The 25,341-nt window shown below is 35.6% G+C and overlaps 1 protein-coding gene across 5 annotated transcripts in view; it reads right to left on the bottom strand.

Moving 5' to 3' along the window:
• Positions 1–25,341, bottom strand: part of CAND1 (cullin-associated and neddylation dissociated) — a 65,529-nt gene that overhangs the window by 35,380 nt on the left and 4,808 nt on the right. For all 5 annotated transcript variants that reach the window (XM_089829813.1, XM_089829814.1, XM_089829815.1 and 2 more), the window contains 2 exons: positions 24,591–24,756; positions 24,208–24,337 (listed from right to left, as the gene is read on the bottom strand). In XM_089829813.1, coding sequence (XP_089685939.1) covers positions 24,208–24,337; positions 24,591–24,756 — 296 coding nt within the window. The remainder of the gene's footprint in view (positions 1–24,207; positions 24,338–24,590; positions 24,757–25,341) is intronic.

Raw genomic sequence — 25,341 nt, 5'->3', positions numbered from 1 at the left:
CAAACTTTGACATCAACAATCAATCTACACCTTTGTCATTGATTACAACTTCAAGCTCCCTCTCCGTCTTTGATTCTTGCCCTTCAACGTCAATGACAAAGGAGATAGTAACTCTACAACTTCTTCATACAGAGCTAAAGGATATGACAATTATAAGCTCCCCTTTCAGCAATACCCTTCCTTAATGGCAAGATGAGTGTGACATCACTCCCAACTTCTTCCTTAGGCACTCAAAAGTTTTCCTTTGGACGAGGCTTGATGAAGATATCCACAACTTGTTCTTTGCTGGCACATATTCCAACTGCACTTGATTGTTAGCAACGTGTTCTCTTGAAAAAAAAAATGTTTATTTGGAATATGTTTAGTCCTAAGATGCATAATTGGATTCTTGGAATTATAAATCACACTTGCATTGTCACAAAAAATAGAGATGGGGTGATCAAACTCTATCTTTATGTCCTTCAAAGTTCAACATCTACTTCATCTGTAGAAGTTGTGTGCAACAAGAAAAGCTGCAATGTGTTGAGCTTCAGCTATAGACAAAGAAATTGACTCTTGTTTCTTACTCAACCATGAAACAAGATAATTTCCTAGAAAGAATGCACCTCCACTTGCGCTCTTTTGATCATCAACATTGCTGGCCCAATCTGCATTTGTGTATGTTGAGGTAAAATCTTCACCTCTTAGATACCTTAAACCGAAATCCATAGTACTTTTCAGATATTTAAATATCCTCCTTACTGCACTTACATGAATCCCTTTTGGTGCAGAGTGAAATCAAGCAACATAACCAACAACTTCATAATACATGGGAGTGTAGGTATGACATATGATAAACTCCCAACCATTGACCTGTACAAAATTTTATTAGCTTTGGCAGATTCATTGTCTGCTCAACTTGAACCCTACAACCGTGGAAGTAATCATAGGATTGAAGTCTTCTACCTTGAACTTCTTTAGCATTTACTTAATATACTTCATTTGAGAAACAAAAATGCCATTAGCTGATTGCAATATTTGCAAACCAAGAAAATAAGACAGCTCAGCAACCATCAACATTTAAAAAACATTGTGCATGGCAGTAGCAAATTATTTGCACATATTTTCACTGTAGCTTCCAAAGATGATATCGTCTACATAAACAACAATTAACATGCTATAACATTCATTTCGAAATAGAGGTTGCTGTCTACAAAACCTCATTTTTAGCTTTGCTGTTACAAGTATTTGTCTAGTCTAGGATACCAAGTTATAGTGCTTTTGCAACCCATACAGTGCCTTTTTCAGCTTGCAAACATAGTCCTGATTTTCAAAAATAATAAGTCCATCAAGCTGTTCCACTTAAACTTCTTCCTCCAGATTTCGATTGAGAAGAGCCAATTTTACATCCATTTAAAAGACTTTGAAGCTTGCAAAAGCTAGAAACATTCTTATTGCTTCCAACCAAGCAACAAGTGCAATTTTTTTCTTTAAATTCAACATCCTCACCTAGTACATATTCCTTGCACACAAATCTTGCCTTATTTCTTACAATTCGGCCAACTTCACTTTATTTACTCCAAAAGACCAATTTAGTTTCATTGACATTCTTATCACAGATCTTGGAACAAGTTCCCAAGTTTTAGTCTTCTCAACTTGATCCAACTCTCCATTAATTGCTTCTATCCAATTTTTGGCTTTACTTGCTACTTGAACACACTTTGGTTCAATTGTGGAGAGCAAAAATGTATGTTCATTTTCTGAAGAAACTATTAACCTTTCTGCTGCTCTTGGCCTATCACCACTTATTATCAAATCTTCTAAATGATTTATTTGTATAAACATTGGTGGTGTCTTTGTAAAAGATTTTGATGATGTCTCAAAGGTGTCTTTGATGGTGTCTTTTGTGCAATAGTTTCTAACAACCTCTTCTATCTTCCTTGAACTCCTTTGTATCGAAATTATCTACATCTTGTATTTGTTTTAGAAAATTTCTATCTTTGTCAGCTTTCACATTCGCACTTTCAACAAGTTGTAGTATGTGTATGCTTTACTATTGGAAGAATAAACAAGAAAAGCTCCCTCGTCTGCTCAAGTCAAATTTACCCAAATTGTCACCATCACTTGAAAACCCTGTTTATTGTACTTTGGATTTTATTCACTCTCGCAACCCTATTTTTTTGCAAAAGGACATTTGGATGCAAAATGTCCCACTTTTTCACAACTGAAACACATAAAGGGTAGCTTCCCTTTGTTCTTTCCTGAACCTTTCTTCGATCGTCTCATGAAGTGAGCTTCTTCATCATCTTAATCTTTGTCACTCAATTCGTGTTCTTCATTTTTCATTCTCATAAAACACTGAATGCAGCCTCCCTTTTTGATGTTTCGCCAACAGTTATCATCTCATATGCAGTTAAAATCCAATGCAGCTCATATTAAGTTAGATTGTTAAGACATATTTAGTAAGATTGTTAAGATCTTGCATCTATTCTATTGTTGAAACATTTGCATCAAAACGCAAGAATAGTGATCTTAGAATTTTTTTAATTATTTTTTATTCTGCAATCTCTTGGCAAAGGCCTTAATTGTGTCAGATATCTCATCCACACGAGATAGGTATTGAGCAATAGTTTCTTCTTCCATTTTGAGGCTCTCAAATTGTGCTCTGTAAGTTTGAAGCTTTGCCTTGTTAACATTTTCATGTCCTCTATAGATGTTTTTCAATTTTTCCCACATCTCTTTTGCAGATTTACAATGCATTACCATAATGAATTTAGATTCAGACAACCCGCAAATAATGGCATTCTTGGCCTTAGCATTGAATTCACTACCCTTTTTACCAGCATCATTAGTTGGACCAGTTGTTAGAGTTGTGGAACCATCAATCGCTGATTGTCAGATATCAAACCCAATTGCACTTAAATATGTCTCCCTCCAATACAACATTTGTTGCATCAAATAAATGAGCCCAATTAGTGGAAAATTCATGTCTTTATTACAATCCTTTATGTGCTTCTCAAGATCCACCTTGAAACTTCTAAGGCACTTTTTGAAGGAACCATGTTCTAATACCAATTGAAGAGCACACACTAATACTAAGGGGGGTATTTCAATATTGGGACAAATTTAAACACTTCCTTCTATCTGCAAATATGAGTTCAAAAATCAAGGAAACAACACATGCAAGAACACACAAAAAGATTTTGAACTGCAAGAAAACTTGTGATAATGGCACTTAGAGATGGAGGTGGAGGCTCTCAACGGTCAACTAGTGTAGGGTTTACCAGACAAAACAGTAATGGTGCACATAGATGGCTCCAGACGGGTCCCCAATAGCACAACGAACTCAGTGGGGCTCTTCCTTTGAAGAAAGGATGGCTCTTCAATAGAAGAAATCGACAAAGTTTCATCTTGCAGTCGAGTCAATGGATACTTTGACTAGGGCACAATATTCAAAATGATGGCAAAACACATCGCACCCTTTAACAAGAATGGAAGGAGAGGGACAAACAAAAGCCGCAAGGGGTTTGTTCCCAATTAAAAAGGATTTCAACTTTAAACAAATCGAACAAAATTTCTACAGAGCAAAGGAGCAGAAGGAGAGGGCAGTGGAGACGACACAAGTAGGCGATCATGCCATGAAGGTAACGACTTTATCATTGCTGATTGACAATAGACAATGGATAGATTTTGGTTCCTTTTTAGAGGAAAAAGCCTTTTTTTATGAAGTGGTCAGGGCCATGACCGTCCATAAGCTAGGTGTACAAGTGGTGTGTTGAACACTAGGGAAGGGGGTTGTGTCTTACAAACTTTGGCAAATGACTTCTTCTTAGTTATTTGTCCCTCAAAGCAAGACAAAGAATGGATTTTAATCAGGAACCCTGTATGATTGATGGCACAGGAGTTTATGTTCGGGATTGGATTTCAAACTTTGACCCTATCAAGGAGAAGGTTAAAGAAACCCCTTTGTGGATTACGTTCTATAATCTACCACACTAATATAGAGATATGAAAACGTTAAAAACGGTTGGAGATAATCTAGCAACCTTTATCTCTATGGAGGAAGCCGTCAATCAGGTGGACTATTCTATCTTCCAAAGAATGCAGGTCAATATACAAGATTGTTTCAAGATTCCTAAGTATATTGTCTTGGGATCAGCTAAAGGGGAATTCAGACAAGCGTTGACTGTGGATAATATATCATCTATTGCTAGCGAGAAGGATTCCCTAGGCTCTGAAGCAAAAGAGAAAGGTTTAGAATCTAACCGTTTAATGGATGAAATTGTCAAAGTGACAGATTCACAATTGCAAACAGGAATGAAGTCTCATTTAGAACAGAGAAGCTTATGTGGAAAGATAGGGATGATGAGATTTGGAGTTTACAAAGTTGGGTGGAAGAAAGACAAGAACTAATAGATACTTCCTTTGTTAATAAAGGAAATGTTCTTTGGAATCCCAATGAGGCGGACAGCTCAGTTAAATGTGTGAAGGAAACACTTTTTTTATGCTTTGATGATGCTATTGGTGTTGAAGACATCAACCACTCAAATTTTCCAATGTTGTCAATCAACCCTAACCTTGGTAAATGGGTGGCGGTTCAAGATGCTTAGGCCCAAAATTGCATATATCCATAGAATATAGGTATTGTTTCAAATTCTTTTAAAACTAAGACTATGAATGATTCAACAATACTTATTCAGGAAAGAAATGACAGAGGACAAAACTCGTGTAATGATTTGCAAAGGAACACCAAGGTGACCCATAGTTGAACTCAGGTGACAATGACCCAGCTAATGGTGAGGATATTGAAATCTCTCCTATCAAGAATCTACCTAATGCCTTCAATAGCGTTAGCGATAGTGGTGGTACCTCTAGGGAGTCCGAAGATGAATCTCGCTTTCAGGAGGAGCTTGTAGATAATGAGGATTTAGCACTTTCAGATCAGCTTGATATTCTAGATAATAGAATGATTGTTCAAGCACCTTAAGCTTTAACCAAACCAATAATTAGAGAAAAAAAGAGAAGAGGTGCAAGAGCTTCGAGGATGAAGTTACTGATGGCAGGAAATGTTCTAAAGATCAGGGAGTGGCTATGCCTTTTCCTGGGAGATATGAGGGTTGGCATAATGTCGAGATTCCCCTAATTAAGAGAGGTCTTGATCACATAAGACCGGATGTGATTTTTTTGCATGAAACAAAATTCAAAGATCAGGACGTAGATTCATTTTTTTAAAAGTTTTGGGAAATAGCAGTGTTTGTTGGTTGTTACTAAAGGAGCTTCTAGTGATTTGCGTTTCCTGTGGAATGAATCTGTGGTGGAGGCAAGACTAGTTGATCAGGATATATATTGGGAATTTGTCATGGTGAGCTCTAAGCAATTAGGATCATCTTTTTATGTAAGGAATATCTATGGTCCAAATAGTCCAAGCACATAAGAAAAATTATGGGAGGATCTCTTAGCAATTTTAAGGAGTAACAAAGAAAACTTGTATTTACTTTGCATGAAACAAAATTCAAAGATCAGGACGTAGATTCATTTTTAAAAAAGTTTTGGGAAATAGCAGTGTTTGTTGGTTGTTACTAAAGGAGCTTCTAATGATTTGTGTTTCCTGTGGAATGAATCTGTGGTGGAGGCAAGACTAGTTGATCAGGATATATATTGGGAATTTGTCATGGTGAGCTCTAAGCAATTAGGATCATCTTTTTATGTAAGGAATATCTATGGTCCAAATAGTCCAAGCACATAAGAAAAATTATGGGAGGATCTCTTAGCAATTTTAAGGAGTAACAAAGAAAACTTGTATTTACTTTGGGGTGATTTCAATGTGATCCTTCATCTAGGAGATAAAAAGGGAGAGAAAGACTGGGCGGGACAAAGTCAAAAAAGATTTTGTTGATTTTGTAGTTTCCAATGAGCTGATAGATGTTGAGCTCAACAATGGGGACTTCACTTGGACCAATAGGAGACGGGATTTCCAGAATATAGCTGAAAAGTTGGACAAATTTTTCTTAGCTGGTACTTGGGGCTGTTTCAAAATTCAATTGGATTTGACTCCAAAGAGGACTCCTTTTAGATTTGAATCAATGTGGCCGAGGGCTGAGAATTATATGGAAAAGTTTCCCTTTGGTAGAATGATTCCCCTCATAGATCAGGTAACAAAGCCTTTAACCTTTTCAAAAAATTACTTGTAGGAAGGGCTTAAAATTTGGAATACAATGGAGAAGTATGTTATTGAAGCAAAACTAGAATCCCTTAACGCAAAAGGGATCGCCCATGGCATGTAGGATGGAGATTTCTTTAAAGAAACAGTGTTGAAAGCAAGCTATTTGGAGATTCTTGCAAGGGAGGAAACCTTTTGGAGACAGAAATCTACTGAGACTTGAATAAAGAAAGGTGATTGAAACACAAAAAAAATCATAACTCGGTCAAGGTAAGACAACCGCAAAACAAAAAATAAAGCAATCAAAGAAAGCAATGGTATTACATTTCAAGAGCCTGAAGCTATTAATAAGGAGGCTGTTAACTTTTTTACCAGCATCATTGCTTGAGAAGCCATTAATGGGGATCTTGATGACAACCTTCTAGGTGAGATTCCTCTTTGTTTATCAACAAGGCAGAATGAGTCACTGATGAAACCGGTCACTATGGAGAGAGTCAAAGCTACCCTCTTCTATTTGGGAGGTGATAAAGCACTAGGGCCAGATGGTTTTCCAACTATCTTTCTCTAGAAAGCATGGGACATTATTGGTAATGAGTGACGGGGTGTGACGGAAGAATCTAGGGAAGGTGGTTTCATTTTCAAAAATTTCAACAATACCTTCATCTCTTTGATCCCTAAGAAATCTGGGGAAGGATCCTTTGGTGATTATAGACCAATCGTGTTATGCAACACAGTCCATCAAGTTATAACCAAGGTAATGGTGAATAGATTGAAATTGGCCATAGGCTCAGTCATCTCAAAAGAGCAAAGTGGCTTTACTCCAAAATGTTAAATATTTTAGCCTTATATGAAATTTTGATTACTACAATTTAGAAATGACAAATTTATATCAAATATGCACTAACATATTTCTAGAGATATGTTGTATTTAATTTTAATCTGACAGGAGTCTTATATTACATCATCGTATTCAATCCCTCACTTCTTTCTGGGTCCCACATATTTGTTGGCATCAATTATCCTCTTCGGTTTCTTATTGCCAAGAAGAAGCTTGTTAAAAGGTCATCGCATATATGGCAACCCAACATATTAGAAACACATGTCAACGTGCAAGGATATTCTTCTATCACTGCTCGCATCTGGTTAATATTTGTTCTTTAAAGTGATGATGGCGTTGGGAGCAATATACAGATAATCTCCAGTATAACCTTACTGTATAATCTTCTTTCAAAAATGATCTTATTTCATATGTGGAATCTGAAGTTCAAGAACCCACTGACCTTGCAGAAAAAGCAACTTGGAAGAAGAATAAAATTTTGGCCAAACGGATAATCATTGACTCCATGAAGGATCATTTAGTGCCTACCGTCTCTAAGCTAAAATCTGCCAAGATGTTTGATTCCCTGCATAGAATGTATGAGATAAATAACACTAGCAGAGCTCTAGCACTTCGTATGCAGCTTCTTCATATTAAGATGTGTAAAAATGACTCCATTGTTTCTTTCTTCTTGAAGATTTTTGGGTTTGTAGGATCAGTTAAGTACCATTGGAGTGATTGTCAACGACAAAGAACTAGGCATGCTTGCAATGAATGGTCTCCCTCATTTTTGGGAAACATTCATTCAAGGCATTAGCAACAGAAGTGATTTTCCAACCTTTGACAGGTTGAGAACTGATTGTATTCAAGAGGAATGTTGGCTGAAGGCTAGAGGGAATTCTCATAAATCTCACAATGTGGAAGATCAAGTGTTTACTTCTCACACTTCTGGAAAAAGAGGAAGAAAAAGGTATTTCAAAAGGTTTGAAGATAAAAATCCTTCCTCATCTTCTGATTTTAAAAGAAAAAAAGACTTCTCCAAGATTAAATGTTTTAAGTGTGAAAAACTTGGTCATTTTGCTAAACATTGCACTGTGAAACTCAATCTTCATAATGTGGTTGTGTCTTATATGAAATATTCTTCTCCTTCCAAGGATTCTTGTGATCATTCAAAAGGTCTTGTATTTATATCAGCATTGTCTAGTCATGTACAAGCTGATCACAATACTTGGTTGATAAATAGTGGTGCTTCTCGTCACATCTCCGATTTCAAGCAACATATTTTGAATCTGATTGAAAAAGATTCCCATCTTCAAGTGATCATTGGTGATGATGCATCTTATTCTGTTAAAGGGGCAGGCAACACCTTTTTAAAATTAAAATCCAGTATCCCTCTTCATCTTAGTGATGTTTTATTTGTTCCTAAGAGGAATTTAATTTCCATTTCAGCCTTAGAAGATAAAGGTTTAAATATTGTTTTTTCTAATGGAAGTGTGGTTGCTTGGAAGAAAGATTTTGATTTCAATTCTCCTCAAATTATTGGAGAATGTCATGGAAGTCTTTTTAAGCTTTCAACTAATCAAGTTCAAGTTCTAAATCATGTTGCTTCCAATAATAATTTGTTATGACATAAAAGATTTGGTCATCTCAACTTTAAATCACTTTCATCCTTAGGGAAGTTAGTTGTAGGTCTCCCCATCTCAGCCCCTCTCATGATGGTGTTTGCAAAGGTTGTGCCCTGGGAAAATTTTCAAACAGTCCTTTTCATTCAAGTGAAAGTAGAGTTAAGCATGTATTAGAGCTGATTCATTCAGATCTGTGTGGACCAGTGTCATCAGCTTCTTTAAGTGGATTTTGGTACTATGTAACCTTTATTGATGATTATTCTCGCAAGACATGGATTTAATTCCTTAAATCCAAAGAGACTGATGAAATTCTTTCCAAATTTAAGGAATTTAAAGCCTTAGTCGAAAACCTTTCAAAAAAGAAAATTAAGACTCTTAGATCAGATAATGGAGGTGAATTTATTTCAAGTTCTTTTCAACCCTTTTGTGTTGAAGCAGGAATCAAGAGGGAGTTTTACAATCCTTACAACCCCTAGCAAAATGGGGTTGCTGAATGAAAAAACAGGTCTATTGTTGAGGCTGCTAAAGCCATGCTTTATGATCAGAATTTGCAGATTTTTCTTTGGGCAGAGGCCTGCAAGACAGCAGTATATGTTCAAAATAGAAGTCCTCATCATGTCCTTAACAATATGACTCCAGAAGAAACATTCTCGGGCTCTAAACTTGACGTAAGTCATCTCAAAGTTTTTGGTTCCTCAGTTTATGTTCATATTCCCAAAGATAAAAGATCTAAATTAGACCCTTCAAGTAAAAAGGGAATCTTTGTTCGTTATAGTGAATCTTCAAAAGCTTATAGAATCTACATTCCGGGGCAAAAAATTATTGAGCTAAGTAGAGATGTTTCTTTTGAAGAAAATTTTGATTGTTGCAAATCTGTTGATTCTTCTATTGATATTGATTTGGATGTTCCTTTTGTTCCTCAAAATCCTCCTCTTGCTGCTCCTACTTCTTCTAGTTGCTCGAAGAGGGAGGATTCTACTCCTTTCTGTCCTACTCCTCCTAAGATTCAAGATATTTCAGAAGCTGGTCCTAGTGTTCACATGAATGAAAAGAAGAGACCCTTGTGGGCAAGGAACATTATACAAGAAGCTGAAAATTATTCAGCTCCTACGGGAACTTTTCGGGAAAGTAAAAGACCTCAAATATTTGATAATTATTCTGCTTTAATGTGTAATCTCATTAATGCTGAACCCTCTTGTTTTGAATCAGCAATAGGTCAGCAGGTTCGGAAGGATGCCATGTTAGAAGAATGAGTCAATTCTAAAAAATAAAATTTGGGAGATTGTCCCTTGTCCTAAAGATAATCAGTCATCTCCTCTAGGTGGTTATTCAAGATTAAACATGTTGCTGGTGGGAGTGTGGAAAAATTCAAAGCTAGATTTGTAGCCAACGGTTTCAGTCAAAAGGAAGGTATAGATTATGATGAAATTTTTGCTCCTGTAGCAAGGTACACACCTCCATTAGAATCATTATTGCTATTGGAGCAGTTAAAATGTGGAAGCTTCAGCATATGGATGTCAAAATAGCCTTTCTCTATGGTTTTATTAATGAAGAGGTTTATGTAGAGCAGCCTGATGGATTCATTATTCATAACAAAGAAACTCATGTATGCAAACTAAAAAAGGCATTGTATGGTCTTAAACAAGCACCTCGAGCTTGGTATGAGCGCATTGACAGCTATCTCTTGAGTTTGGGTTTCACAAAAAAATGAAATTGATCCAAATATTTATCTCAAAAGGTATAATGATCTTATGTTGATCCTTGTTCTTTATGTTGATGATCTCTTTATTACAGGAGATGATGAACTAATTGTCAAATGCAAAAAGGATTTAACTTCTGAATTTGTAATGAAAGATTTTGGTTTAATGCACTACTTCTTTGGTTTAGAAATTTGGCAAAAATCTAATGAGATCATTATCAGTGAAGGTAAATATGCTCTAGACATTCTTAAGAGGTTTGGTATGATTGATTGCAAGCCAAATGTGACTCCTACGGAATCTAATCTAAAGAAACTTCAAGTAGTTACAGCTGATTCAGAATTAATTGATTGTACCCCTTATAGGCAGCTTATCGGTTCCCTCATGTATCTCGTCAATAGAAGGCCTGATATTTGCTTCGCTATTAATACTTTGAGTAAGTTTATGAGTGAGCCAAGAAAATCTCATTTCATTGCAGCCAACCATATTTTGTGATATGTCAGAGGGACCTTATAGTATGGATTGAGTTTCTCTTGCTCTAATGATCTGCAACTTCATGGATTCTCAGACTCTAATTGGCTTGGTTATATTGTGGACAGAAAGAGTATCTCAGGTTTTTGTTTCAGCCTTGGTTCAACCATGATTGCGTGGTGCAGCAAGAAGCAAAAATGTGTAGCTCAAAGTACTGTCGAAGCTGAATATGTGGCAGCCTGCTCAGCAGCTCGAGAAGCTGTTTGGCTTCAAAAACTTCTAAGTGGATTATTTGGAAAATCCTTTGAATTTACTAGAATTTTCTGTGATAACCAGAGCTGCATAAAGATTTCTATAAATCCAGTTTCCCATGACAAGTCAAAGCATATAAAAATCAAGTATAATTATTTAAGGGACATGGTACTTCGAAAGGCTATGGAGCTAAAGTATATCAGCACTGATGATCAGACTACTGATATTCTCACCAAGCCCCTTTCAAAGATGAAATTTCATTATTTTAGAGATAAGCTAGGTATGGTAAATCTTAAGACTTAAATGGAACAAAGTCTTGTTTTGTAGATTTATCTATTACAATTTTTGATGTGTGAACTAATAAATATTGTAAGATCGGCTATGACAACCCTTTCACTATGCAATAGTGAATATCATGTTGAGAGAGTCCATGATGTTATCACATTGAAAAATTCCGTGATGAGAGTCGGATGTCATGTTGAGAGATTCCATGACTATTCACGTTGAGAGAGTCCGTGAGTAAAGGCTTAGTTGCGAGTCTTACAAATTTTACATGTTGAGCAATTCCATGATTATTAGTTATGAATAAATTGTTTTTTCTGTGAGTTAATCCATGATTATAAATAATTGTGTTATTGTGTTAAGCATATGAATGAATACTCATCTAGTTACTAAATTTCATATTAGCTAAGAGGGAGTGTTAAATATTTTAGCCTTATATGAATTTTTGAATACTACAATTTAGAAATAGCAAGTTTATATCAAATATGCACTAACATATTTCTAAAGAAATTTTGTATTTAATTTTAATCTGACAGGTTTCTTATATTACATCATCAAATTCAATCCCTCACTTCTTTTTGGGTCCCGCATATTTGCTAGCATCAGTTATCCTCTTCGATTATTTATTGCCAAGAGGAAGCTTATTAAAAGGTCATTGCATGTATGGCAACCCAACATATTAGAAACACATGTCAATGTGCTAGGATATTCTTCTGTCACCGTTCACATCTAGTTAATACTCGTTCTTTAAGTGATGATAGCGTTGGGAGAAATATATAAATAATCTCCAGTATAACCTTACCGCATGTATTCATTATTGCAATTGATGAGTTTCCTTCAGAAAACGACATCTCATGAACTGCTTCTTCTTGATGCACGACATCTCATGAACTGCTTCTTCTTGATGCACGACATCTCTAATTTATTAACATCTCAAATTTACTATTTGTATCTCAGTTTGGTTAAAATCTCTCTTAGATTTGGTGATGGTAATATTATATTGATGTGTTCTAGAACATCCTGCCTTGTTCAGAGGTGACTTTAGTGAATGGCTATTCTCGTGTTCATAGAGCGGTAGCGATGACTGCTTCAATATAAGGATTTATTTGTTGAGGTTGGGTTGTTTCCCTCATTGAAGAGGGTTTTTCCCGGGATATATTGATGTGTTTAGTTTATAGTTTTTAGTCCAGTTTTAACACAAAATAGGTCAATTTATGAAGGGATTATTGTGGCGCATGAAACTTTCCACTTAGTGAGGAGTGCTAAGACAGCCCGGATGATGATCAAACTTGATATTAGGAAATCCTATGACAATTTAAACAAAATCTTTTGAATATTTTGGAAAATTTTGGTTTTAGTAAGCAGTGGGTGAAATGGGTGGGCAAATGTATTAATACCCTGAGGTTGTCTATTCTTGTTAATGGGAGCCTCAATGTTTCTTTGAGACTACTACTAGCTTCCGACAAGGCGTTCCACTTTCTCCCTTTCTCTTTATTATTCTGGCGAAATCTTTGGGCAAGTTGATTTCAAAAGTAAGATCTTTAGGACTTCAGAAGGGGATTAAAATTGTTAATGGTGTCAATTCCTTATCACACTTGCAATTTGTTGATGACACATTTGATGGGTGAGGCATTGGTTAGGGACATTAAGATTATTAAGAAAACATTGGATAAATACAGTGAGGCTTCAGGACAGCTTTTTAACTAGAACAAGTTTGAGACCTTCTTCTTTAACACAAATCTTCGAACCCAAAGGCTGGTTTGCAAGTTTCTTGGCACAAAGAAAAGTAAGCTGTCAAGCAAGTATCTCGATATTCCTATGTTTGAAGGAGCTTGTAAACTGATTTTTGAAAAGACATAATTGACAATTGTGTCAAGAGGCTGGATGGATGGAAAAGTAAGTGGTTAATATATGGTAAGAGGCTTCTTATGTAACAATCAGTTATCTCAGCAATCCCAATTTTCATGATGAGCTGTCTCAAAATAAAATATCCCAAACCGGATATTTACTCGATTTTTCCTCCAAATATATTCAAAACTAAACATATGCAAATGTAATACGATACAACAATAAAAATTAGAAGATTTACCAATAGATATTAACTCGTTATTTCTCAAAACACAATTCAGGATTCAAGCATAAGGAAATGCGATACAAACCAACAGAATGAAACCAACAACTCTCATAAAACTCCTTAAAAAAACGTTATTGCACTATACAACAGCAATACAATAACCAGTAATCAAAATCCAATCTTAAACACAGAATTTTAGTCAGATTGGAACACTCAGAGAAAAACTTGCAAGCGCATACAAAACACCTGAAATGACATCTCCACAAACAATGGGTTTGCGTCCACTATCTACCAGCACGAGGGGCTACGTCTTCACATTGGCTGAAAGCTAAAGCTTTCTAATTACTCTCCCAAGAGAGAAACTGAAATCTGAATAATAAATCAAGCCTACCCTGGAATGAGCCTCTTTCACTTTTTAATACACAAACTGAGACTCTTTGACTCCCCTCTGGCTTTTGTCTTATTCCCCTATGACTCTTCAACCCCCTCTTATGATATTAAATTGCTCCATTTTATTCCAACTCTCGTACATAAATTTTAATATTATAAGGGTATATCAGAAAATCCTCTAATGTCCCAAAAGGGGCATTACACAAAATCCCTATGAAGACTCTAAGACATATAAAACAACAGATAAGGAAGCCTTTTTTGGAATGGTGCTTAGGAGGAAGACAGCATCCCTTTAATTGCATGGGAAAAGATTTGTAAACCAAAATGTTGTGGAGGGGTGAGCATTACGAAATGGCAAGTTATGATTCAAGCTCTAGGCGTTGAGTTAGATTGGCAAATGTACTCTAATCCAGACATGCTATGGGTCAGACTTTTAAAAGCAAAGTATTTAGACTCCATGGATAGGGAAAGGATATTCTCGGTGCAAAATCCACCTAGAGGTTCAATTGTTAGAAATTTAACTATGCTCCACAGAGATTCCGGGACAAGGTCATTTTAAGGGACGAGGATGCGTTTCTGGTATGGGGACTAGTAAAAGCCAAAATTTAGGGGACGAGACCTAAGGGGGCAGCAAATTAAAACATAGGGGATTTTTTAAATAGAGAGACAAAATTCAAATATGCATATCATAACATTGATAAACCATTCACCAGACATTTGTGAAGATCAATACATCGAAAATTATCAAATGACAAATACTAAGTATTTCTATTATAACAATATCACATACATATATAACAAAAATCAAAATGCCTAAAGGCCCCAAGTATCATGCATGAAATTAGAATGGAATAAAGAGAAGTCCAGCTAAAATAGTAAGTACTAAATACTAAATGCAATCTTTCCACACTGTTGTTCCTGCTCCATGTCTTTTTCTTCCTCTTAGCAAGTACATCAAAGCTTCAAATAAGTAAAAGAGTCGGTGTTTTAGTGTTCTAGTGGACCACATATGGTTTGCGTATTTTTATTATGTCTTTAAGACAACTACAAGCCCGCACAAAAAGAAAAAATTAATACAAAAAACTTGGGTTTTGCCTTTACCCAACTAGCTGTAAAAAAGGGGATGGCCATCAGTTTTGGAGATCGCTGGAGGAGACAACCAGAAGTTTCGAGGACGATTGGGGGGTACTATTGGTCATCCCAAGGTTTCCTACACAAAAAAAATTGTGGTTTCAAGAACATTTCCAAATTTGGCAAAAAACGGATGGCTTTTGGGATGGCAAAAATTTGTCCCTGCGTCCCCAAGACGGGTACGACCCCAAAATCATAGAGGACATATCTCTATGGAACATTGGAATTTTATTATAGAATGCAGACTGCTTACTAATAATCATTTGTCTTGGAAGATAGTGGATGGAGGATCAGATTCCTTTTGGGACAATTCCTGGAATGATTTGCCTGCACTAAAAGATAATATGGAACTTGAAGAACTTCGTGTTCAGTGGTTTATGGGGAAGTAAGGTAAATGACTACTGAGTTAAAAGAAACTATATTAGGAAGACATTGGGTGTGGAAAAGCATTGATAATTTAGGGTTGACAAAGCAACAATATGATGCAATGAAAAACATTTTTCTTCAAAGGGAGGTTCTATTGAATAGTAACCTAGATAGTCTAATATGGTGTGTTGCTAGGAGTGGTCAATATTCAATAAACTTGGATATCATAGTGTCAAATGAGCGGATGAGAGAGGACTGGCAAACTAAACTTTGTTGGGATATGGATTACCTTCCAAATGAAGGCTCCTTTACAGGATTGTCTCTAAATGGAAGAATTTTAATAGGGAAAAGGCAAAAGAAGTTTGTGTTTATTGGACCTACAAAATGTGTCTTGTGTGAAGGAGTTGTAGAAGACATGGACCATTTATTGTTGAGATGTAAATTTGCCTCGGAATGCTGGGATATGGTTAAATCTAAGCTAGGATAGTATGGGTTGTTGAAAAACTCGATCTTGGAGGTCTTTCAAAGCTGGCCAACTAGGAATAAAAAGATAGTTCTATCAAAGATTTGGACTATTGCCCATCTACTGTTGCATGGGAAATTTGGAAGGAAAGAAACTATAGGATCTTTCAAGATGTTCAAGAAACTGTTAATAAAGTTAAGGGAAGGATTGTAAAGGCAGTGGTGAGTGCATCCACTATGAATCTTAAACCAAATGTGCATTTCATACTAAAGGATAAATTTCATCAGTTGGAATAGTGAGGGATAAAAATCAGATTTAGGCAAGATGGCCCCTCTAAAGGGTTAAATTGTATCATCAGACAATCAGTGGAGTAGATTAGGCCACAGAAAGGAGGGTATAAAGTGAATTTGATTCGGCAGCAAAGCGTAACCCAAGGCCCTCAGGGATGGGCGTGATTACAAGGGATTGGCAAGGAAATACTATTGCCTATGCTGCAAAGAAACTCAGAGATGGATAAAATAATCTTTTTGAAGCCCAGGCAGCTCTCTTTGTTCTGCAGATAGGGAAATTGTTGTATTTAGAGTGGATTCACTTAGAAGGGGACTCTTTAATAATTGTTAATGCGGTTCAGAATGAGGAGATTCGTGCTTGGCACCTACAAAATGTTATCCAGGCAATTCAAGTGGCGATTGTGTCCTTCAAAGAATTTAAAATAATCTTGTGCACAAGGAAGGGAATATCGAAGTGGACAGGTTATCAAAATGAGCTGTTAATGTAATAACCACTGCTGGTTTTTAACTAATAAACACCAAATTTCCTTATAATTTAGTTGTTTGCCATTTCTTCAAACACTTGACATGCATCCTACTGTCCTCTATTTTCAATTTGATACGATAAATGTTCATAACTCAAGCTATGCCAGCATAGAGAATAATTCTCCAAATCTTCAATTTTTTCTTGTGCCCACGATTTAGAACTTTTCAACCCAGTTCCAACAAACTATAATAGTATAATACTAAGGTGACCAACATTAAACACCTACAAAAATAGCAACCTCAGCATATTTAGATGAATAATAATAATAACTCACCTGTCTTCCATCTTGTGAAAACAAGATGAAGAAGCATCATAATCAAAATCTAACAACACTAGAGTGATCTTGATGAAGAAAGACCATGAATGAACTTGACGAGGTGATTTACTATAAATAGACACTCCCTCCAAGATTCTTGGAGCCCAAATGAGAAGCCTGAAATAAAAACTAAGAGCATCACTCAACTCCTCTAACTCAAATGAGCTCATCAAAACCAACAATGAACTTACTATAAATAATAGGTCCCTCAAACGAAACCAAAACACACCACAGGTTGCAAGAAAGCCTATAACCCCACAACTGAGACCTCAAATCCCACTGTCAGCTCACAAGGGTCATTATGGTGAACTAACCAAGCCAACTACATGAACCTACTAAAAATGGGGGCATTACAATTAAATTTGAATCAAAAGATGAAATGGTGGTAGAGGACATACATCATATTAATTTTGATTCTAAATGGTTTTGTGGGCTTGTTATTCATAAGAGCACACGTTGGAGTGGCTCGTTAATTTTTTGGATATTGAGAGTACGAAACAAGACACTCTTAAAGAATGATGACAATCACTAGATGAGCAAAAAGGTTTTAAAAGCCCAGTTAGGAAGGATCTTTGGGTTACTGAGAATCAAGTCAAAGTTGGTTCCCAATGCAGTTTTTGACGTGCTCAACCCACAATTTGTGAAACGGAAAGGAAAATGGCAGGTGAATGTGGAGATTATTTCCATTTTTATAGCGTGGGGGTCGGAATTAGGTGAAGACACTAATGAGGTAAAGCAAATTACCTCAGCTCTATTCTATGAGAACATGTTATGGGTCTGGACTCCATCTTAGTTGTCCCAGCAGTAGGCTCTAATATTAGCGAGTGCTTGGAGGACGAAGATGGCATGAGAGTGTTCAAATTGATATCTTTTCCAAAGGTGGTGGGGCAGACTAAATAAGATTGAATATCATCTGAAGCATGCTCAAGCTTGGAGGGAGAAGAGGATGTTATTGCCAGAGATACATACTTGGCAGACAAAGCGGTTTGTGGTGTCCTTTTTTCGGTGCCCAAAAGGGTTCACACTTGACTACTCTGTAGGAGCCAAATTGCACAGTGTTTTCTGCAAAAGGCAGAACAGAAGATGGCTTTTCATTGAACGCCATGAAGGAATGTTGACAGTTTTTGAAGACAACGAGAGAAACATTGTGTTTTAAAATGATAGAATGATGGTGGGTCTCCCAACAAAGGTAACACCAAGGCGGGTTAGAAGGAAGATCATTTTGCTTCAAAAAAATGGAAATGGTGCATAGATTGTTTCTATTGAATGACTTGCAATTCCTTCGTGAACTTTTCGATGGTGCTTTTTGTATGTGTAAATGATGGCAGTAGTTGAAGGGGCATGGATGCTCTATTAAATGCTTACGTTTGATGTTTATGATGAAGGTACGCTCTGATACCACTTAATGAAGGTACGCTCTGATACCATTGATGAAGGGCCACACCACCCTACCAACTCATAACCAAGAATGCAACAATATGAAGACAAAGAGAGAGAAAACGCTTCCCAAGCAATTTTATTATACTTGAAAATCCAATAGCAATTACAATAACATTTTTGCAAGATCTCTCAAGATCCAATCCAAACCCAAGCTAGCCCAGATCCACACTCTGGTAGAAACCTCTGAAATCTCAACTTGTGCTCGCAAGCCACCAAGCAACCTCCTTGTTTCTAAACCGCAGTCGCTAGCTCTTCTCCAACTTTATCCAAGATCCAAGCGTAAACTGCCTCACATTCGGCGCTCTGTCTACACTCACAACTCCACCATAATCCTGCTGTAAATTGCCTCACATTCGACGCTCTGTCCACAGACTCAGGAAAACTCACTCTTCACTTCCTCCTTCTCTTTCACACCTTGAAGCCTTCCAAGCTTTCTAAGCTTCACCTTCCACAACTTTCACCTTTCCAAGCTTTCCTTCCAAAGCTTCTACTTCCTGAGCTTCTCCTTCTCGAGCTTCTCCTTCTCGAGCTTGATTAGAAATGCTCATATGCCTTGCTTAAATAGGCACTTACCACCCAATGCATGACTTATCCACAACCTTCTAGAATTCCACCTACGCAATATCCACAACCTTCTACAACTTCCATAACCTTTTACAATATCCACAACTTTCTACAATATTCATAACTTTCTAGAATTCTACCCACACACCTCGATAAATGGAATTACAACCATTTTTATTTTATTTTTCTATTTACGCCACCTATGCACCTCGAAAATAGAAATTCCCTTTTCCTTTCTTTTCTCCTTTTTTATTTTTTTATTATTTCTCCTCTAATTTTCGTCACTTTCTCTCTCCTCCAGATTTTTTTTTATTTATTTTTTTCCAATTTTTTGTTTTTTTCCAATTTTTTTTTTCAATTTTTTTTTTTCAATAAATTTCCCATGCAAGATGCTTCTGCATCAGTTTAGATGGTGTATAGGGGCAAGTATTAATTAGGCTAGATAGTTGTAACATTTTGATGTTTGTCAAGGATGGATATATCTTTATTATGTATGCAAACTTTACTAAAATATATTACTGTTACCGACCAAAAAATCTAATAATAGAACAAAAACTATGTATCAGTCCCCCATGAAAAAAATCACAACAAAATATAGCTTCTATTAACTTCTTACAAACTATAGGCAACAACCCACATAAGACACCAATCTTACAAATGTGAGCTCCAACTCACTAAGAGCACCAACTTCCTCTAATCACCAACTAAATATGAGGAACCGACCTCAAATAAACATTGCTTGGAAGAAAAGCTTGTGTACTCTACTCAAAAAAAAAAAAAATCTTTTTACTCTGCTCAATAAAATAGCTTTGAGTTCCTCCTCTATAAAGAATTTTGTATTTTTTTTATTTCATCACATGTTATCTCTGAATTTTAAATCACTCTTAGTAAACTGCACTTTTAGAAGATTTTAGTACCTCGGATGCCTTTGCTATTTCATATAATCTTTTGCTAGTTTTAGCCAGCTATTTAAATACTTTAGTTAATGGTCATTTAGGTGTTACATTTCTTGTTTTATTTAAGTCCTCTATTTTTAGTAGACTTTAGTTTCAGTTTAAAGCTCTTGTAATTGTCTATATAATAATTATAATTCTTTCATTCAATACATTGGATTCATCAAATATTTCAACATGGTATCAAAGAAAATCTGGGTCTGACCCCATCATGGGAGCACTAAGGATTTGGGGAGGGATTTTTATTGCAAACTTCAAGACTTTCTTCCATTCGGAATTTCATCAAGGGTTTCTTGAAGTCAGAAAATTCTTGGAGTGTTAAAAATCCTGCATTTTTGCAAGTTGAGAGTTTGCAGCTAAAGACATGCCTGCTCAAGTCATGACGTCTACATTGTGTTTTAGATCTTTTGTGCATGCCAGATTGCAGGAACCAAGTTACCATTTTTGTTTGACATGTTTCTAAGCATTCTCTTTTCTTGAAGCACCACCTCAAATTACATTTAGTTCTACATACACACTTTCTATCAATTTTCTCTTCCTCATTGGCATTCATCAGATATGTACTTCACATTTTTGGCTCAAGAACCATTATCCTTGGGCAACATCTTGGGTTTGACGAGTTTTTTCCTTTGTTGTATCTGATCACAGAAAAACTTTTTGTGATTTTTCTTCAATCCTTCAGCATGATTTTCAAAAGGATTTTTTGTACTTTCAAGTGCTACGAGGTGCAATTTGCTACCTAGTTTCTTTTCCATTTTTGTGTCTGTGCATTTTTTTGCCCATGTATTCTTGCTCAATGGCTCTCCGTCCATGCTAGCATTCATACCTAGGGATTTTCTGCACATTTCAGAGTATTGCAGATCTGGTTTTTCATCATAGGGTTCTATGCATTCTAGCTTGTGTTTAGAGGTTTAAATATCTTTTCACATTTCATAATATTTTTCCCTTGAAAAAATTCAGAAGAATTATTGAAATTTGTCTTTAAAAAAATTATCTGATGGCTTTTGTTTTTGCTTAAAAAAATTGTAGGGTTTTATTGTTTCTCCTCAAAAAACATAGTTATGCATTTTGATCTGTGTCTCAATTTTTGTGTCTGGTTTTGATCAATTTTTCACCTTGAAAATCATGTCTAGTTTTTCAATTTTCTCCTTAAAATCGGTTTTGGTTTTGTAATATGTGAGGCTGTTTCTTTGCATGGGATTTTATTTTAGGTGTTCATATTATAGGTTTTCTACCCATTTTTTGATAAAACAATGCTTTGTAAACTAGGATTTTGTCAAATTTTCCACAATAATTATGTCTTCTCACAGACAATTTTGAGTTATAGAGCCCTTTTGCAAAAGTCCTTGGCTAATTGTGATATCTTGCAGTCTGTTTTGGCTCTCATATGTGAAAGGCTTTGGTGATTTTTCCCTAAAATAGTGGTTTCAGTTTCATCTCAATGACTCTGGCTATAGGGAGAGATACCTTTGTTTTCCAACATCAAATTGGCATGATTCTAATTATCTTGGTAATTTCCATGAGGTTTCAACAACATTCAGAGCATTCTATGCAATCATAGCTACAACAAGCAGCCTTCTATTAACTTGTGATCAAAAGACCTACAAATTGTCTTATGTAGGGTAGTTAATATAATGACCATTAAGGGAGGGTTTAAGAATATTTTTGTACCTTGTATTCTTTTGCTAATTTTTGCCAGCTTTTTAGATTCTTTAGTTAATGGTCATTTAGGTATTGCATAGAAAATATTTAACTTTAGTTTGAAAAACTTGTAATACAGAAATGGTTTATATATTCATTGTGATTCTTTCATTCAATACATTGAACGCATCAACTATTTGAACAAGTGTAACACTGGTAATGGGGTACGTCGGGACCAGTTTTCGGCGCATGGGGAAAATGGGACTTGTTTTCAGGACGGCAGGGGATGCCTAGGAGACAGTGGCAAGGGGAGGACGGGGCAGGGAGAGGTGTTGTATAGTATAACATATAGAACTTGAAATGCGAATTATGGAATAATATTTAAATAGAGCATACCAAATTAAAATACTTGACCATAGAAAAATTGCAACATGAACTATTACCATTGAACTCAACATAGTAACAAATTACATACCCTATAGTAACATCCAAAAATCAAAATTCAAATAGAAATTCAAGTGACCATCCCAGCAGCAGCATGGTTGTGGAATGGTGGAGATGGGGGGTGCTTGGGTACTCAAGTACGCAGTGTGGAGACATCTTGGGGACGGGTACTTCAAGGTTTCAGAAGGGGGTGCGAGTCCTCGAGTTACACTGACTTGAACAAACTGCACTTTTCTTTTTTATTTCATAAATATCCATTTAACTCTTCAAGATAAACACTATTTAAAAAGTACAGTTAAATATGTATAAAATCTTTTCTTTTTATGACAATTATTTTTATGACACAATTCTTTTTGTGACACAGTAAATCTTTTTTTTGGTGTCACATTACATCTTTCTTTTTGTGACACACTCAATCTTTCTTTTTATGACAGAAAACAGATTTGGTTTATTTTATCATATCCTCAAACCTTCTTTTCTTATTTGCTTCGAAAAGTGACAGCCAGATTTATGCAATTTGCTTTCCTTTCTTTTATTGGCATACTTACCTTCTTTTAGCAATATCAAAAGTGACGGTAGTATCTTATATCATTTTTGTGTACAAAACTTTGACATCAATGACAATTATCTAACAGATTTCTGCTGACAAGTGCTTCTGTTGATGATTAGATATGAAGATTCTATCTTCAATCTGTTCACGATATATTCAAGTCGGTGTGCTTGAGATTTTTAAAAAAGGTTTAATTGAGGTTTGGAATCTCATTCTATTATGATATGTTGATTCGATACATCATTATTTCTCCAATGTTTCTGATTTGACAGTGCCATATATATCTGCTGTCATGGATGTGTTTTTCTGCTCTGCTCCCATTTCTATTCAGGAAATTGACCTCACTTGGATGTGCTCCTCAAATGAAACCTTCTCCCTTTATATCCTCCAATGTAAGGGAGAGCAGCACCTCTTCATAATGGTTGCAACCTTTCATAATCCACCCTCCAAAACGGTCACAAACCTTCCTCATTGCCCTGGGAAAGAGTCACTTTTTTCTTCTCTTCTTCCCATTCCTTTCTTCTTCCATTTATGCTTCCTTAATTTCTTTTGCTCCCTTGGACCTTCAAATGAAATATCCCTCCTTTTTCTATCTTACTGTTGAGAGACTCGCAACTCTTCATTATGCATCTCCTGACATTTCATAACTTAATTAACTTTAATTATATTATATTATTATTTATTTATTTATTTTTATATTATTAGTATTATTTATATTGAAATATTTTTCTGCATCCAATCGAATTCTTTTTATATTATTGTGTACTCAAAAATTATTTCCAATGAATTTAAGGAGCTGTTCTGGAAATTCAATTTTTCTAATCAATTTATCCTCATGATGGGTCACTTGAATTGCTGGAAACATTAATGTACAAAGATCTGACATCAGAAATTCGTGTCTACCTGTTATGGCCCATGGAAGTGTCCTATCTCTAATTGCAATGGCTGGCTATCTTGAAAACCTTGAAAGAAACAATAAAATTCAAAATACAACAGTACACAGTTCGAAAGGAAGTCCCGTTCTTATTTTGGTTACCCCCATATCCAAACGACTCATCATTCAATCACCGTCACAAGAAGACACAATGCAGCAAGATTTGATAAGCAACTCTTCTAGATTTCTTGTATATATTGACCTCATATTTATTTTTCTTTTGAAATTTCCTTAATGGCATTTATTCTTTTTGTTTAGTAACATATTAATACACAATTTAACATATTTTATTTTAAATCCAAGACCCCTTTGCAATCTACTTGCAAAAGTAGCTGTCTCTTGAACCTTATATTTGCAGTAAAGATTTTACTTGGGAACATTTGCAAATAATAAGAATCTGTAATTCCTTCAAAATTTTACATAGATCCACCACATTTACAGAGTAACCACTTTATAAGTAAAGCCTCTACCAAAGACAGAACACAGTTAAAGCCTCGTTTTGAATTCGGCTCAGGCTATCTCTTTGTCTAACCTTCATCTCCATCAATCAAGCTACAATACTTCTGCTAGAATGTATTGCAAGATGAAGAGACAGAAATCTAAGCACCTACTTACCTACCTGCTTGGCTAACAAGGGTATGATATGTCACAAAGATTCTCAGAACCTCCATCCCTCACAAAACACTCTTCTAATCATCATATCTTGTTTTACCACATTAAATTTCAACCTTGATTTCATATTTGTTAAAAATTGTTGCATGCAATAATTCCTGGATTCATAAAGGACCCATACTCAAAGCTACTTTTATTTTTCAACTGCAATAATGCATGTCAAATTTTACCTGAATGCCCCAATCATCTGTATGTTTGTGCGGATCATATCTGGTTTTGTGTTTTTCCTCTGCAGTAACTGAACTACCTGGACAGTTGCCTTGGCCAATAAATCATCTGACAAGCTAGAAGCAAGTGATGCTGCAGAAAAGTTAATAAGACTTAGTTGACAACTTTCTCTACTATAGTAGTAGCAAAGAGCAATGCATCCACAATTCTCAGAAGAATTAAAATAATCTTGACCAACCAAACAAATTATTTAACAAGCAACTTCACTCAATAAGGTACTCACTTAATGTAAATTGCTTATAATTTTGTATGCATTCAACACATGCAAAGCAGTATTTAACATGAATATTGTAAAATACATAAGATAGCAAATAGAGATCATTACCAAGGCAAGCTACAGACTTCTTTCTAATGCTTGCTTGGGTGGAATTTAGCTGTGAAAGCAGAGAATTCAACAATATCTGATGATTTGTTGTCATGAGATTTCCAAACCGGTGCAAGACATCGCATAAGATATCAAGGCAATCACACTTTATTTCTGTAGTTGTTTCCTGTCAAGAAGAATAAAAAATCCCAATTATCCAGATTCTACATGCATAGTATATGTTAATATATTTGAAACAAGTTGCAACACTAAGGCATTTAAAATACAGAAAATGATAGCTGCTAGTCTCCATATAGCACATATAACAAGGCATGATTAACTGTTAAAATTTTATCTTTTTGCAAAAAAATTATGTAAAAGATTGGAACTCAATGCCAAAATTTAATATGAAATTATATAAAATAAATGTTTCAAAGATACTATACATCTGCACTCTTACTACATGATCAAAGCAAACATCAATCAAATTTTCCACTGTTATCAAAGATAAAACAGATAATTTTGTTTTGTGTTTGTATTAAACCACTTTTTAGATCACGCATGAAATGTTTTTTACTTTTTTAGGAAGGCATCTGTGCCCAGGGACCAGAAGTATAAAGAGATTGGGAAACTGGACAAAGATACCCAAAAATGGTTTGCAAATTACATGTTCTTACAAAAAACAAAAACATGGATCACTGAATTCATGAAAAGGTGAAACCTGATTCAGGATACAGTATTTCATCTCTGTGCAAACTCAAATAGAATAAGC

Source organism: Cupressus sempervirens, chromosome 5 (assembly GCF_028749045.1).
Source record: "Cupressus sempervirens isolate cs-2001-9-10 chromosome 5, ASM2874904v1, whole genome shotgun sequence".
Taxonomy (NCBI): Eukaryota; Viridiplantae; Streptophyta; class Pinopsida; order Cupressales; family Cupressaceae; genus Cupressus; species Cupressus sempervirens.
Note: the sequence above shows the minus strand (reverse complement) of the source record. Positions and strands in the feature narration are given on the sequence as shown.